Source organism: Saccostrea echinata, unplaced genomic scaffold (assembly GCF_033153115.1).
Source record: "Saccostrea echinata isolate AGI-Se365-2 ecotype Australia unplaced genomic scaffold, CSIRO_AGI_Sech_v1 ptg000001l, whole genome shotgun sequence".
Taxonomy (NCBI): domain Eukaryota; kingdom Metazoa; phylum Mollusca; class Bivalvia; order Ostreida; family Ostreidae; genus Saccostrea; species Saccostrea echinata.
Genome location: NW_026889750.1, coordinates 30,767,247 through 30,782,695, shown reverse-complemented (window position 1 = coordinate 30,782,695; position 15,449 = coordinate 30,767,247). Strand labels below are relative to the sequence as shown.

At 35.0% G+C, this 15,449-nt stretch overlaps 1 protein-coding gene across 1 annotated transcript in view; it reads left to right on the top strand.

Moving 5' to 3' along the window:
* Positions 1-15,449, top strand: part of LOC133189322 (condensin-2 complex subunit D3-L-like) — a 35,977-nt gene that overhangs the window by 14,496 nt on the left and 6,032 nt on the right. The window contains exons 23-42 of the mRNA XM_061324717.1: positions 282-381; positions 469-558; positions 869-945; positions 1,058-1,172; positions 1,367-1,534; positions 3,285-3,364; positions 3,605-3,719; positions 4,962-5,091; positions 5,475-5,583; positions 5,723-5,807; positions 6,012-6,116; positions 6,727-6,796; positions 7,029-7,113; positions 7,208-7,297; positions 7,636-7,746; positions 7,894-7,953; positions 8,074-8,158; positions 8,325-8,446; positions 9,607-9,746; positions 12,446-12,526. Of these exons, the coding sequence (XP_061180701.1) occupies positions 282-381; positions 469-558; positions 869-945; positions 1,058-1,172; positions 1,367-1,534; positions 3,285-3,364; positions 3,605-3,719; positions 4,962-5,091; positions 5,475-5,583; positions 5,723-5,807; positions 6,012-6,116; positions 6,727-6,796; positions 7,029-7,113; positions 7,208-7,297; positions 7,636-7,746; positions 7,894-7,953; positions 8,074-8,158; positions 8,325-8,446; positions 9,607-9,746; positions 12,446-12,526 (2,018 nt within the window). The remainder of the gene's footprint in view (positions 1-281; positions 382-468; positions 559-868; positions 946-1,057; positions 1,173-1,366; positions 1,535-3,284; positions 3,365-3,604; positions 3,720-4,961; positions 5,092-5,474; positions 5,584-5,722; positions 5,808-6,011; positions 6,117-6,726; positions 6,797-7,028; positions 7,114-7,207; positions 7,298-7,635; positions 7,747-7,893; positions 7,954-8,073; positions 8,159-8,324; positions 8,447-9,606; positions 9,747-12,445; positions 12,527-15,449) is intronic.

Below are 15,449 nucleotides of genomic sequence, written 5' to 3'. Positions count from 1 at the left end.
TTAAAAAAGTGCCATCATGAAAACTTGTCGCGGCGTAAAGTGCCCTTTTGATTATTGGATTACCATGCCTTTTTTAGGGTCTGGATTTACACTATAAAATGTGCGTAAAACTGTTCCAACTTGATTTTACAAACAAAATGCCAGATTTGGTATTGGTACTAAATGCAATTAAATTAGATACAAGATAAACAAGTCATGGTGTTATCAAAACATTATGTTCTTCAAATCTTATGTTGGACTTTAGGAGTATGGTATATACTGCTGATTGTTCTGTGTTTCAGGCTGCCTGGATGTTGCTAGCTGAACTGGCTCCAGCTGTGCAAAAATTCAGCCACGGATTCATTGTGAAATACTGGGAAAAGCATGCTGGCAGTACAAATGGTACAAACAGTTCAGATTAGGATTTTCTCAGATGTCTATTCTACCCTGGGACATGAAAATTTTTAGGAAATTCTTTCTGTATTTCAGAAACAGAGTACTACACACTACAGAGGGTGTTGACAGTGATGGGATGCTGTGCCAAACACATTCCTGCAGATCAAAGAGACCTGTTAATTGGTAATTTCATGTTTTATACAACTATCATCATGATTTAATGTAGGAATTATTGTTCAGATGAAACAAAAAATATATTCTGTCACGTAAATACCTTTGTTTTTGTTCATTTTAATTCTAATTTTTTTACTTTCTTTACTGCACTAAAATAAAAAAGCTATGTTACTGTGGAGCCTTCAATAATTATACTTTTATTAGAAAAACAATTTTATTTCCATAAGGAAATGTTAGTTGTTCATTTTGTTTCTTAATTACTGTACAGGCCATCTAAAAAAATAAATTACAAAATGTTTTCTAAACTTCTGTTTTGCAGAGAATCTGAAAGACAAACTTAAGAAGTTTGATTCCCCGCCAGAACTGATATCCACAACCATTAATACTCTATCCAAGGTAACAGAGTCCACATGAGTTTCTTCAGTTGAAGTCTACGGACTTCAATTACTTTGATTTAAGTTAGCTTCTTACTTCAAGCTTAGCTGATTTGACTTATTTTGTTTTGAAGTTATGTGAAGCTAAGGCTGAAGCTCTGGGATTGGCCAGTGAAAGGGAGGCTTGGTGCACTGACCTGTTGACCTCATCTGACAAGTACCTGTCCAAAGTCATCCTTCAACAAGATGGTATTTAACAAGTCATATTTCAACAAGGAACAATTGTTTTTGTTTGGTTTTGTTTTTTGTTTTTGATTTTTCAGTTCTTGATCAACACATCAAAGTACATGGAAAGATCATAGTCAAAACTTTCAATGATTTTGTATTATTATTGTCAATAAATTACCTTTGTTTTGTAAGACATTTTCTCTTTTTCCATCTAGGTGGTGTGATAAATGAAGATCTGGTAATACGTCACCTTTTCACATTGGGAGAAATTGCCCAGCTGTGCCCTGCCAGGACCCCAAAACGGATATACCTGATTGTACAGAGTATGGTGGCAGCCCCCTGTATCACAATGGCTCCCTCACAGACTGTCCTACCCTCTCAAGGTAGCATTTATAATTTTTTTATTTTAAAATGTATGAATCTTGTTGAATTTTGTTTTTTAATTATTATTTAAAGACCCAGCTTTTTTTTATTAAAGTTACCTGAGTAGAGGGTGTGGTCTTATACTTAGGTCACATTTAAACCAATGGTCGGGCAACCATATTTTTCTCATATTGTCGACTGTAAAACATGATCGGCTGACACTGGTATCGGGCGATGCGGAGCAGTCACATTAATTCCTAGGAACACTGATAATTTTTAAAAATTACATGTAAATAATTCTAAGTAGACCAATATCCTTCACTAATCCATAGTTTCATTTTCACTTTCGGCCAACATTTACAAAAGCCCAATTCTTAAATGTCGACTGGCCGACTTAAACTGTCTGCCTGTCTTTTTTTTTAATTTCCCTATGAATGGTCTGATTTTGCTTTAAAATTGTTCTCTATTTTGCTATAGTAAGTACTTAAATATCAGAAAAAAAATGTACAAGTTCAAAAATAAATCTCAATCCACTGTTTTCCAAAGAATTTACGTTTCTGTACTACAGTGGGTTTTTAAAAAAGAAGTTAATAGGATTATAACTTTAATAAGAAAAAGTCCATACTGTCAAAGCTAAGTTATTTTCTCTCAATTATTTTATTGTTTTTTGTTATTAGCTCACCTGAGCCAAAGGCTCAAGTGAGCTTTTCTGATCAAAATTTGTCCGTTGTCTGTCGTCGTCCTCGTTGTCGTTGTTGTCGTCATAAACTTTTCACATTTTCATCTTCTTCTCAAGAACCACTGCACCAATTTCAACCAAACTTGCCACAAAGTATTCTTGGATAAAGGGGATTTAAGTTTAAATGAAGGGCCATGCCTTCTTCCAGGGGGAGATAATTAAGATTCTATGAAAAATTAATGGCATCATTTAAAAATCTTCTTCTCAAGAACCACTGTGCTTGAAAATACGAAACTTATGTGGAATCATTGTGAGGTAGAGTAGATTCAAATTTGTTCAAATCATGACCCCCGGGGGTAGGGTGGGGCCACAATGGGGGATCAAAGTTTTACCTAGGAATACAGAAGAAAAATCTTTAAAAATCTTCTCAAGAACAGCAAAGCCGTGATTGGTCATATTTATATTAAAGCATCCTCAGGTAGTGTAGATTCAAGTTTGGTCAAATCATGACCCCCGGGGGTAGGGTGGGGCCACAATTGGGGTTTAAAGTTTTACATAGGAAAAATCTTTAAAAATCTTATTCTCGAGAACAGCAAAACTGTGATTGGTCATATTTATACTTTTTAATACTGAAATGATTAATTTTCTGTCTTTTCCTAGCAAAATTACTCAGGTGAGTGATGTGGCCCCTGGGCCTCTTCTTGTAAATTTATTCTTTTTGGTGGGGGGGGGGGGGTAAATTTTCCCAATTACAATGAATTTATTTTTCTCTGTATCAGTGTTTATTTCAAGCTAACAAATCTAGCTGCACATGAAAGAGCTTGGTCAGATAATTGATATCAAAATTTCCAATCTCATAGCATCAGGTAGCACAGGTAGCTTGCCTGTCAATCAAATCAGTAACTATTATTTCTAGTAGAACACGTGGTAAAGCACAGGTCTTGATGTAAGTATATTTAGGAGAGTTAATGTAAAATTGGGGTTTTAATAATGCATGTGACAGTAACTACATGTATATGTGTGTTTCTGATTACACAAATCATGCTTTAAAATACAGTACACATTTTTGCACCTTTTTTCTTTACTTTTAGTGCCACATGAAAATGTCAGTGGGTCATCTCACAACAGTTCTCATGGAAACCATAGTGGGGAATCCACTCAGAGTGCTGGGGTAAAACAAAATACATATAATAGAAAAATGTTTACTTTTGGGGGGGGGGGGATAATTTTGCCATTTTTGATCTTTGTTCACACTTAATAAATTTCTTAAATTTTAAATATCTAGAGCTTGTAAGTTAATACCAGTGAAATTTCTAGTGATGGCTGTATTTTAAGCTAGTGATGGTGCACTGTAACTACTTGTATATTGAATGCGGCAAATACATAAAGTGAACAGTGTTTGTTTTATTAGGCTCAGATTTCTGGATCTTCCCAACAAACTCAGTTTACACAGTTCACTCAATTAACACAGTTCCGAGGATCAAAAATGTCCAATAGGATCAGAGCCTTTGCCTTCATTGCATTAGGTAAGTCTTCATCGATATGAATGATAATTTTTATGCCCCCGGATCGAAAGATCCCGGGGGTATATTGTTTTTGTCCTGTCTGTCTGTTTGTCTGTTTGTTTGTCTGTCTGTCTGTTGTCAACTTTAACCTTGCCCATAACTTTTGATTGGTTGGAGCTATGACTTTCATATTTCACATGTGTATTCCTTGTGACAAGACCTTTCTTTGGGTACCATCATATTTGACCTTTTGACCTTGACCTTGGAGTTTGACCCACTTTTGCAAAATTTTATGAGACTTTAACCTTGGCCATAACTTCTGAACAGTTGGAGCTTGGGGTTTCAAACTTCACATGTGTATTCTTTGTGACAAGGCCTTCTTTTGGATACCAACCACTTTGACCTTTTGACCTTGACCTTGGACTTTGACCTACTTTTGAAAAACTTTAACCTTGGCCATAACTTTTGAACAGTTGGTGCCCAGGGTTTCAAACTTCACATGTGTATTCCTTGTGACAAGACCTTCCTCTGGATATCAACCACTTTGACCCTTTTGACCTTGACCTAGGAGTTTGACCTACTTTTGAAAAACTTTAACCTTGGCCATAACTTTTGAATGGTTGGAGCTCGGGCTTTCATACTTTACATATGTAATCCTTGTGACAAGACCTTCCTTTGAATACCAACGACTTTGACCTTTTGACCTTGACCTAGGAGTTTGACCTACTTTTGAAAAACTTTAACCTTAGCCATAACTTTTGAATGGTTTATGCTAGGGCTTTCATACTTCACATATGTAATCCTTGTGACAAGACCTTCCTTTGGATACCAACCACTTTGACCCTTTGACCTTGACCTAGGAGTTTGACCTACTTTTGAAAAACTTTAACCTTGGCCATAACTTTTGAATGGTTGGTGCTAGGGCTTTCATACTTCACATATGTAATCCTTGTGACTAGGTCTTCCTTTGGATACCAACCACTTTGACCTTGACCTTGACTTTTATTTTAAAAACTTTAACCTTCACCATAACTTTTGAACAGTTGTATCTAGGTCTTTCAAATTTCACAGGTGTTTTCCTCGAGACAAGATCTTTCTTTGGGTATCAACATTTTTTATCTTTTGGCCTGGATTTTGCCTTGCATTTGAGAAACTTTAACCTTCGACATAAGCTACCATACGGGGGCATAGTGTTTCACAAACACATCTTGTTTATTCACAATTGATCATACATTCTCAGATTATACCACATTTACATTGAAGGCAAGTTGTGCCTACAGAATGCAGAGCTAGCTAAGAAGTGTGTGGCTGCCTTGGCTCGAGAGCTAGAGATTTCTCCAGATCCTACCATCAGAAATAACATAGTCATCATTCTCTGTGACCTGTGTGTTAGGTTTGATATCATTTCTATTTCACTTGTGCAATGATTTGTGTTTTGAATAGACAGCAGCTGAACTTTGATATAGCTAACTTGAACATTAATATGTTGGATACTATGGTTATGTCAAAGAACATGTACATGTGAGTCAGTGGTAATGACTGTTTTTTTTTCCTACAGTGTATATATATATAGTAAGTGACAAAAGAACTCTGATAAGTCAAACTACATGTATAAATGTCAGATATTCAGAAAGTTGCACAGTTGCTAAAATTATCTGCAATATCTCAAAGTCAAGTGATTTTTTTCAATACAAGATACAAGTTTCAGATACTTAGGCTAAACTGTAGCTATTATACAAAGAATTTCTTCAGTTTTGTATGTGTTTCATATTTTAGGTACACTACTACAGTAGAACAGTATATGCCTTCCATTGCTGCATGTTTAAAGGATGAGGCGCCGCTTGTCCGTAAACAAACCCTAATCCTGATCACAAGGCTTCTGCAGGTAAGTGTAAAGGCATCATTTGATGTTTAACAATCATCAATTAATTAATTAATTTAATTAATCAATTGAAATAAGGAAAAGTGAAAGAAACAAAAAAAAATTAAGTAACATGACAAGATGTTTCTACATATACATACAGGAGGACTTCCTAAAATGGAAAGGAGCTCTGTTCTTTCGATTTATAACAACTCTCCTGGATGAGAAGAAGGAAATAGCAGAATTTGGTAAATAATTGTTTAAAGGTTGAAAATGAAATCTAGCTTAGAATATTAACATTTTTGCCAAATTGAGTTCTGAATGATTGCAAGTTTTTAAAAACAAGAGCAAGGTAATATTGGTGATTATCATACTTAATGGGTTCTTTAAATAGGTAATATATATTCTAATCATACTTATTCATACATATACATGTATATCTTTTTCTTAAGCTGAGTATTGCCTCATTCATGTCCTGTTACAAAGAAAACCAGCTATGTTTTCTAACCATTTCATGGAGTGTATCTTCCACTTCAATGCCTATGAGGGCCACTCAGGTAATTTTCATGTCTATTGTGTAATCATTTTGTTCTACTTGAACATATGGTATGTACATGTATATTTAAATTTGTATGTTTCATAGAGTCACTGAGTCACTGCAACAGTTGACTCAGAGTGGCTTGATGTTCTTAATCAGGCACTGGCCCTGATTTTTTTACCATAATAAAATTAGCAAATTTCTTCAAATTTGTTCTTGGTTTCTGGAACCTTGCTCTCTTGATTTTCAAATTTTCTCAAAGTATTTTCCAGGTCCCGTTATGAAAATCTTTTACATTATGTGTATTTGTAGAAAAATATTTCAAATCAATCAAAAATGTAGGCAGTTATGATATAGAAAACCATTGGATACAGATAAACATGGAGGGGGAGGGGCAACTTTTGGATTCCTGATCTCTCGAACTTTCGATCTCTCTCTTTTTTTCAGTGGTTCCTTGAACTTTGAGTTTTCTTGAGTCACCTGTATTTTATACATGTACATGTAAATGTAGATGTATGATTCAATGTTTCTCTGCAATTTGTTCTTGCATGTTATACATGTTCTTACATGAATTACATACATGTATAATCAATTTGTATGTTCACTGATGATTATCTGTATTTTTCCAGCCTATAATAAATTTGCACAGAATGAAAGAGAAAAGAAAATGTTTTCATTACATGGAACGGCTAAAGAGAAGTACCAGCAATTTATTTTTTTTTTTTTACATATACCTGTATGCAAGGATAATATTGAGATATTGAACTAAGATGTGACCTTGTTAAAATTACAAAAGAAATGTGAAGCAATATTACATGCTTGTGACTTTATCAACAACTTTGAATTGAAATCAATCATAAATACATGTTAATGCTTGAGTGAGCATTCAGTTTATTTCCCTATCAGTACATTTGCCCTGCCTTTCATTTAGAGACAGGTTGAAGCTGTACTGCTTTATGCTGGAGCACATGACAGATGAACAGAGATTTCACATGACTGCAAAGATTTGTACTGAGGTAAAGATAACAATGGCAACAGAAAATAACAGACTGGTTCATGAAAATAAATTTCTTTTTTATGGACCCAAATGATAACTTTTTTAATATTCAGATCTTGGGAGGAGTGGTTGACAATTTAATACCACTGGACAATGCAAGTTCAGCTCTTCTCAAGGATGCTCTTGCTATTCTAAGTTGTAAGGTAGGTAGGCATTGTAACTTGGATTTGTAATTTATTGTATATCTTGTAGTATTTATACCTTGCTTGCAAAATTATGGGGTATTATGTTTTACTGATAATGGACTGGTGGACAAGAGGGTGTCTCAATGATTTCTGGGAGATAATTTTTAAATGCATTATTCTAGGGACTTCATATTTCCAAGTAGATGTAGATACCAAAACATTTGAATCATTACTTTTTGTTTATAATTTGCCTATTACATACATGTATGTTGCAATAAGAACAATTAATCAATCAAAACCCTGAACTAACATATGTGTACATGTATAATGCATACATATGCCTACTATTGCTACAGGAAATAAAGCTGTCCTCTTTGAAGACAAAGCCACAGGAAGATGCTGGTGGAGATGAACAGGAAATGGCAGCCATTGTCATAGCAACAGCCAAGAAAACACTCATTTCACAGGTAAGCAGACTTTTGCCTGTAATTACATGTATATGTTTATTTTAAAGGAATATTGTTTACAAGAATTTAAAGTATTGGTACTACATGTCATGTATATGTACTTCTGTCCAAGATGAGGTGTCTTTTCATAAATGTTTTATTTTACAGGTTGTGAAAAAGAATGTTATAGAAAATATTGTGCCTATTGTTGTATCACTGAAGCACATGGTAAGAACGAAATTCATTTCTAATGTGCATTTTTGATTTTATCTGTAATTGATATGAAGATTAGGATAATGACAGGAGTATAATTTAAATCTGACAAGGTTAACATTCTTGTATATTCAGCTGGAGAAGCACAGGTCACCTGTTCTGAAGGACTTGATGTGTTATCTAAGAGAACTCATGCAGGACTACAAGACAGAGGTTAAAGGTTAGGTACTACATCTACCCATATGCATGTCTTTCTCTTGTTCTAAATGATTTAAAAATTCCTCTGTTAATGTTTATCTTAGTTTGTGCAACAGAAGCAAGAATAGCTTTTACAGTTGTTCTTGAATTTCTTTTCTTTTTTTTTTCTTTTTTTTTTTTGGAAATAGATATCTTGTCAGCTGATAGACAATTAGCAAAGGAGATAGAATTTGATCTGAGGAAGTTTGAGGAAGAACAAGAGGAGATAAAGAGACAGCAAGATCAACAGAACACAGTACAGAGTCTTCAGGTAATAATACAAAGTAGTCCAGAGCCTTTATTGCATTATGCATCAATATCAAGCATGTCTGTAGGCTAGCTGATTTAAGTAATGTAGTAGTATCTTAAAATCCTATGTAAATAATTGGAATACATGTGAATAAACATATGCATGTATTTTTATGCCCCGCCATGAATATGGCTGGGGCATATAGTGTTTGTCATGTCCGTCTTCCGTCCTTCCGTCTGTCTTTCCGTCACACTTTGCGTTTAGCTCTGTTCAAAGCTCAGTTTCAAAGAAACTATCCAAGATATTTTTATCAAACTTCATATGCTGATACATACTGATGAGGGCTATGCAACTGCATCAACATTTTTTTACCTTGACCTTTCCTTTGACCTTGACCTCACTTTTCTTAAATTACTGTTTAGCTCAGTTTTAAAGATACCATTCAAGATAGTGTTATCAAACTTCATATGCTGATACATACTGATGAGAGCTATTCAACTGCATCAACATTTTTTGACCTTGACCTTTCCTTTGACCTTGACCTCACTTTTCTTAAATTAGTGTCAAACTTCACATGCTGATACATACTGATGAGAGCTATTCAACTACATCAATATTTTTTTTACCTTGACCTTTCCTTTGACCTTGACCCCACTTTTCTTAAATAAGTGTCAAACTTCATATGCTGATACATACTAATGTAAGCTATTCAACTGCATCAATATATTTTTTCACCTTGATCTTTCCTTTGACCTTGACCTCACTTTTCTCAATTTGTGTTAAAATGTTGCATTACTAATATACCCCCAGCGGGGCATTCATGTCCTATGGACATATTTCTAGTTTTCATGTTTACAATGTGTTTTCTTAAGCAGGATTGATTCATCACAAACAAAATCAGATTTCTGATTATTTTGGTTATCATGTTTGGTTTTTTGTTTGTTTGTTTGGTTTTTTTTTTGAAAGCTTTATATATATATTGATGATTAAGAGAAAATAATCTTTGGAAAGCAAATTGAAAGAGGTACATTACATACATAATTGGTGTCTGAATTATTGAGGTGCTACAGTATTTGACATGTATACAGTCATGCCTTATATGAACAATTTGCTTCATTTATTTCATCAGTTATTAATTTACTACATGCAAATATCAATTTATTTTTTTCTCTGATTATTAGGGAACACCAGGATCTAGCCCAAGAACAGTGGTGGCAGGACCACTGGCTAGATCTCCCCAGATCACCCCCTTATCTCGACCTCCTGGGCATCCTGGATCACCAGCCAACAGTCCCCTGGGTCAGAGACAAGGTTCTACAGGGTATGTGACACATGTACTGTAAAGTCACAAATTTTCCTGGGGTAAAATTTTCATGGTTTGAGGGAAATATATTGGTTCATGAGGATTTGATTTCATAGTTGAAGAAACCTTGAGTTGTTTTATATTTGAAATTTTACATTTAGCAGAGGACCTGAGTTCTTGTGTCTCTTCATACCATGAAAACAATAAAGTGATTTCACGCTTTTTAGCTCTACTGGTCAGAGACCAGAAGAGCTTATGCCATAGTAAGGCTGTCTGTAAACAATTTTTCAAAATGCTACTCTTCCTACAGTTTTGGTCTGATTTCAATATAACTCGGCACACAAGTAGACTACACTAAGATACATAATTCTGTATATCAGTTTTTGATCTCGATGAACGGTGTTGCCATGGTTACTAAAAATAGAACATTCTGTGAAATACTTTCAAAATGCTACTCCTCCTACAGTTTTGGTCTGATTTCAATATAACTTGGCACGCAAGTAGACTGCTCTAAGATACATAATTCTGTTTATCAGCTTTTGATTTTGATGAACGGTGTTGCCATGGTTACTAAAAATATAAATTTCTGTAAAATATTTTCAAAATGCTACTCCTACAGTTTTTTTCTGATTTCAGTATAACTATGCACACAAGTAGACTACACTCAGATACATAATTCTGTATATCGGTTTTTGATTTTGATGAACGGTGTTGCCATGGTTACAAAAAATGGAAATTTTTGTGAAATACTTTCCAAACGCTACTCCTCCTACAGTTTTGGTTCGATTAAAATATTATTTTGCACACAAGTAGACTACACTAAGATACATAATTCTGTTTATGGGTTTTTGATTTTGATGAACAGTGTTGCCACTGTTACTAAAAATAGAAATTTCTGTGAAATACTTTCAAAATGCTACTCTTCCTACATTTCTTTCTACTGGCATGCAAGTAGACTATACTGAGATACATAAATGTCTTAATTGTTTTTAGCTCACCTGAGCTTTTCTGATCACCCGTTGTCCGTCCGTCCGTCTGTCCGTTCATCTGTAAACTTTTCACATTTTCAACTTCTTCTCAAGAACCACAGGGCCAATTTTAACCAAACTTGATACAAAGTATCCTTGGGTGCAGGGGAGTATAAATTGTTAAAATAAAGGGCCAAGTCCCCTTACAAGGGGAGATAATCAAGAAAAGACAAAAATATGGTGGGGTCATTTAAAAAAACTTTTTCTCAAGAACCACTGGGCCAGAAAAGCTGAAACTTATGTGGAAGCATCCTGGGATAGTGTAGATTCTAAATTATAAAAATCATGACCCCCGGGGGTAGGGCGGGGCCACAATAGGGAATCCAAGTTTTACATTGAAATATATAAGAAAAATCTTGAAAAATCTTCTTCTGAAGAACCACTGGGCCAGAAAAACTGAAACTTATATGGAAGCATCCTGGGGTAGTGTAGAATCTAAATAATTCAAATCATGACCCTCGGGGGAGGGCGGGGCCACAATAGGGAATCCCAAGTTTTTCATTGAAATGTATAAGAAAAATCTTGAAAAATCTTCTGAAGAACCACTGGGCCAGAAAAACTGAAACTTATATGGAAGCATCCTGGGGTAGTATAGATTCTAAATTGTTCAAATCATGACCCCCAGGGGTAGGGTGGGGCCACAATAGGGAATCCAAGTTTTATATTGAAGAATATAGGAAAAATCTTTTAAAAAATCTTCTTCTGAAGAACCACTGGACCAGAAAAACTGAAACTTATATGGAAGCATCCTGGGGTAGTGTAGAATCTAATTTGTTCAAATCATGACCCTCGGGGTAGGGCGGGGCCACAATAGGGAATCCAAGTTATACATTGAAATAAATAAGAACCACTGGACCAGAAAAGCTGAAACTTATATGGAAGCATCTTGGGGTAGTGTAGATTCTAAATTGTAAAAATCATGACCCCCGGGGGTAGGGCGGGGCCACAATAGGGAAGTTTTACATTGAAATATATAGGAAAAATCTTTTAAAATCTTCTTCTCAAGAACCACTGGGCCAGAAAAGCTGAAACTTAAAGTGGAAGCATCCATTGTTCAAATCATGACCCCGGGAGTAGGGAAGAACACAATAGGGAATCCAAGTTTTACACTGAAATATATAAGAAAAATCTTTAAAAATTTCTTTTCAAGAACCACTGGACCAGAAAAGCTGTAACTTATTTGGAAGCATCCTGGGGTAGTGTAGAATCTAAATTGTTCAAATCATGACCCCCGGGGGGTAGGGCGGGGCCACAATAGGTATTACAGTGGGGGAAATCTGGTAAAGAACAGCATGGCCAAAGTTACTCAGGTGAGCGATGTGGCCCATGGACCTCTTGTTTGATTAATGATGTTGCCATGGTAACCAAAAATGAAATTTCTGTTGAATTCTTTTAAAAGGCTACTCCTCCTACAGTTTTAGTCTGATTGCAATCTTGCCACAAAAAGAAACAAAATCAAGTATCATTATTCTATTTATTGCTGTTGCAAAGTTTCACATCCAAGTGCTGCTTTTCTCTTCCTTAATTATTAGTACAAACCAGTAGAGCTACAGTCTCGACAGAGACTTCTGGTTGATTTCTTGTAGTGAACTTCATGTGTAAATATGAGATGTCTTTCAGGATAGTTTTAAATTCATATGTATTTTTCAAGGAATTTATACTTTTTAAACTATGGTTTCTTATATTTAGGCCAAGTACCCCAGCACCCGTTGCACAATTGAACAAGACTGCACCTTTGCCAATGAGTGTTAGATCAAAGGACCTTGCAAGGTGACTGAAATTTTCTTGCACAGTTGAACTTCGTTATCTCAAATTTTGATAACTCAAATACCATGGATAAGTTGAGGGGAGTTAGAAGTACCAACCACCTTTTCTTTATGTGTTTTAACCTCAGTATCTCAAATCTTCAGATATCTTGCAGGTTTTCTCTGTCCCATTGAGCATGAGAGAATGAAGTTTGACTGTATATAATGAGTCTAAAAATCACAAAGTGTATGGTTTGCCATACAAAGAATACTAGTGCCATATGTTTATTTTTACATGGATTTCATGCTTTTGTAAATGTGGATACATTATGAAGGCAAATCTTTGAAATACATTTTATCAGAGCTCCAGATAAGGTGCGTATTTGCAGAAATATGCATTGAATTTTTCAAAATACGCATTAAAAATTAAAATAGGGCGTACAATTATGCATTAGCAATCATAAATAAGCATTACTCTACGAAAATACTGCCTATGACGGATTCAATGATATAAGTACGATTTAACTAAGGTCAGCTCAGTGTTTGAAGTTTTTAATTTATAAGCGTATTCGGAATAACCTAGGCCAAATTCCAGTTCGAGAGAAAGATTTGAATATTAAATACTTGTTCTTTGTCTGAAAATATCACAGATTTCCAAAGTTCATATAACATCCAAATTTTCGTTCTTGACGCATACACGTCGATATTGTCAAAATTGCGCCTAACACGCATGGTATCTAATTTATCCTGTATCACTGTATTAAACATTTCTTGTATATTTACCATTTTCTGTAGCAGTAACATCATCTAAAGTCCGATGACAACCTTTATTAATTATATAAAAATAATTGCTTCTTTGCTTTCCACATGATCCTGTGCTATAAGTAGCGCCACACAATTTTTAATGCAAACGGGGAGTAACTCTAAAACTTTTACATGTACTTCGATCGATGCCAACAATTTATATAGCAAAACATAGTATATAATTTTTTGATTTAAAAAACAAAGAAACAAACAAACAAAATGGAAAACAACGGGGCTGGATATTTTGAGAGGGGCATGTATGGATGAGAATCTAAAGATTAATTTTATCTGGCCAAAGGAAGGATATTTTTCTCGGTAATTCTTGCTACGGTTGATATAGGCCTAAATCTTAAATGGATTTCTGTGTGCCCGTGGTAACTTTGCCTACCGTATGGTCTTTCTGGTGAAAAAAAGCGAAATGTTTCTCAGTTGATTTTTGTCAGCTAAAAGCTGACAAAATTTTTAAAATTTCATTAACCTAATTGATAAATGCAGAAACTGTCTTTTTTTTTTCTTACATTCCTCTTTTAAACGCACTTATTTTGATAACAAGCTAAAAATCACATTAGATGTCAAAAGAGCAATAGATTAACAAAATACTTTTTGATTATATTGCTGAAAAACAAAATCTGCATTGATTTGAAAATCAGGGAGTAAATACACTTTGATGTGAAAAATTATCTGGAGCTCTGTTTTATAGAATCAATATTGGTTGACATTAATTTTAGGTAAGTGTACTAGATAAATGACCCATGGTGAATTACATCTAATGAGGTACATGTAAATTATACATGTACTGTACATAAAGGATGAAAAAGTGGTGGTCCCTGGTCAACATGTTAGCGAAGGTGACAACTTTATAAATTGTCAGGTAAATACATGTACATATATAATGGAAGAATGACTGTCACTGGGCTCCAGTGAAAGGGAGATAAACACTCAACTCCATACACTGTCATGGGATATTCAAGTATATATGAAGATGCTAAACGAAGGTGTATAGGTCACGTGTTACATGTAACTGTTTTTGAAGGACTTGCATCTGTGTCCATATTCTCTATCTTTTTCTCTCTGTATTCTTGTCTTAGCAATTACTAGAAATGTTAACTTCGGGAGGTCGGCTACCAAAAGGGTACATCATTTGTCCGCATATCTCCTGCTTCAGTCTTCAAGATTGGAAATTTTTATTTACAGATCAATTGTACATACAGTATATTAGAGATGTGCATAATACTTGGTTTTTGATAACTTTTGAGAAAAATACAAGTTGTTGAACTTCGTCAATTTTATGCAAAATGGAATGTCATCTCCTACAGTTTTCAGAACAGAAAGTATTTATGATTAGGGCCCCGCAAGGATTTGTGGGTGCCCTATAGTAATCACTCTGTCTGTCTGTCTGTCCGTCTGTCATTCTTCCGTCCACAAATTTTCTGTTTTTTTTCTAGTTTTCTAGTAACTTTTTTTGTACTTGACCAATTAAGTTCAAATTTGGTATGTTGGTTGAAGAGGCAGTAAGACATATTTTGATGCTAAGTTTGGTTCTCTGTGTCATCCAGTTTGGAGCTGGGATGGTGGGGTAGATTCCTTATCTTTACATTAGAATGAATGCCAGGGCAAAGAGAGATAACTGCTGAGAATGTTCCTATTGGAAACTATGAAAACTGCAACTAGTCCCATGGGATTAATTAATGTTCCTCTTGAAGAAAATCCAAAGCATTATCTGATTCTGTCAAATTGAGATTAATTAACAACTCTGTCTGCAAATAAAGTTTGTTTTGAAGTTAAGGTCAATTCTGAATGAAGGGGAACAAAATTTGTGAATTTCATGGTCCCCCCCCCCCCCCCCCCCCCCCCCGAGGGCTGAGGGGTGGGGCTAAAACAACCAAAATTAATGCAATCTTTAAAAATCTTCTTCTTTACTCCTGGACGTGAAGCAGTCAAACTGTTGGCATGATTGTAATCAGCATTGAGCCCTCTACCAAAATTGTGAAATTCATGGCCCCAGGGTCAGGGGTTCTGGTGCTAGGGCGGGGCTATATAGATCATATAGTGAAAGTGCATTTATCTTTGAAAATCTTCTTCTCTACTCCTGGGTATTGTTGAAACAAATTGAATACATAGTTATGATAAGTAAGGGTGACTCT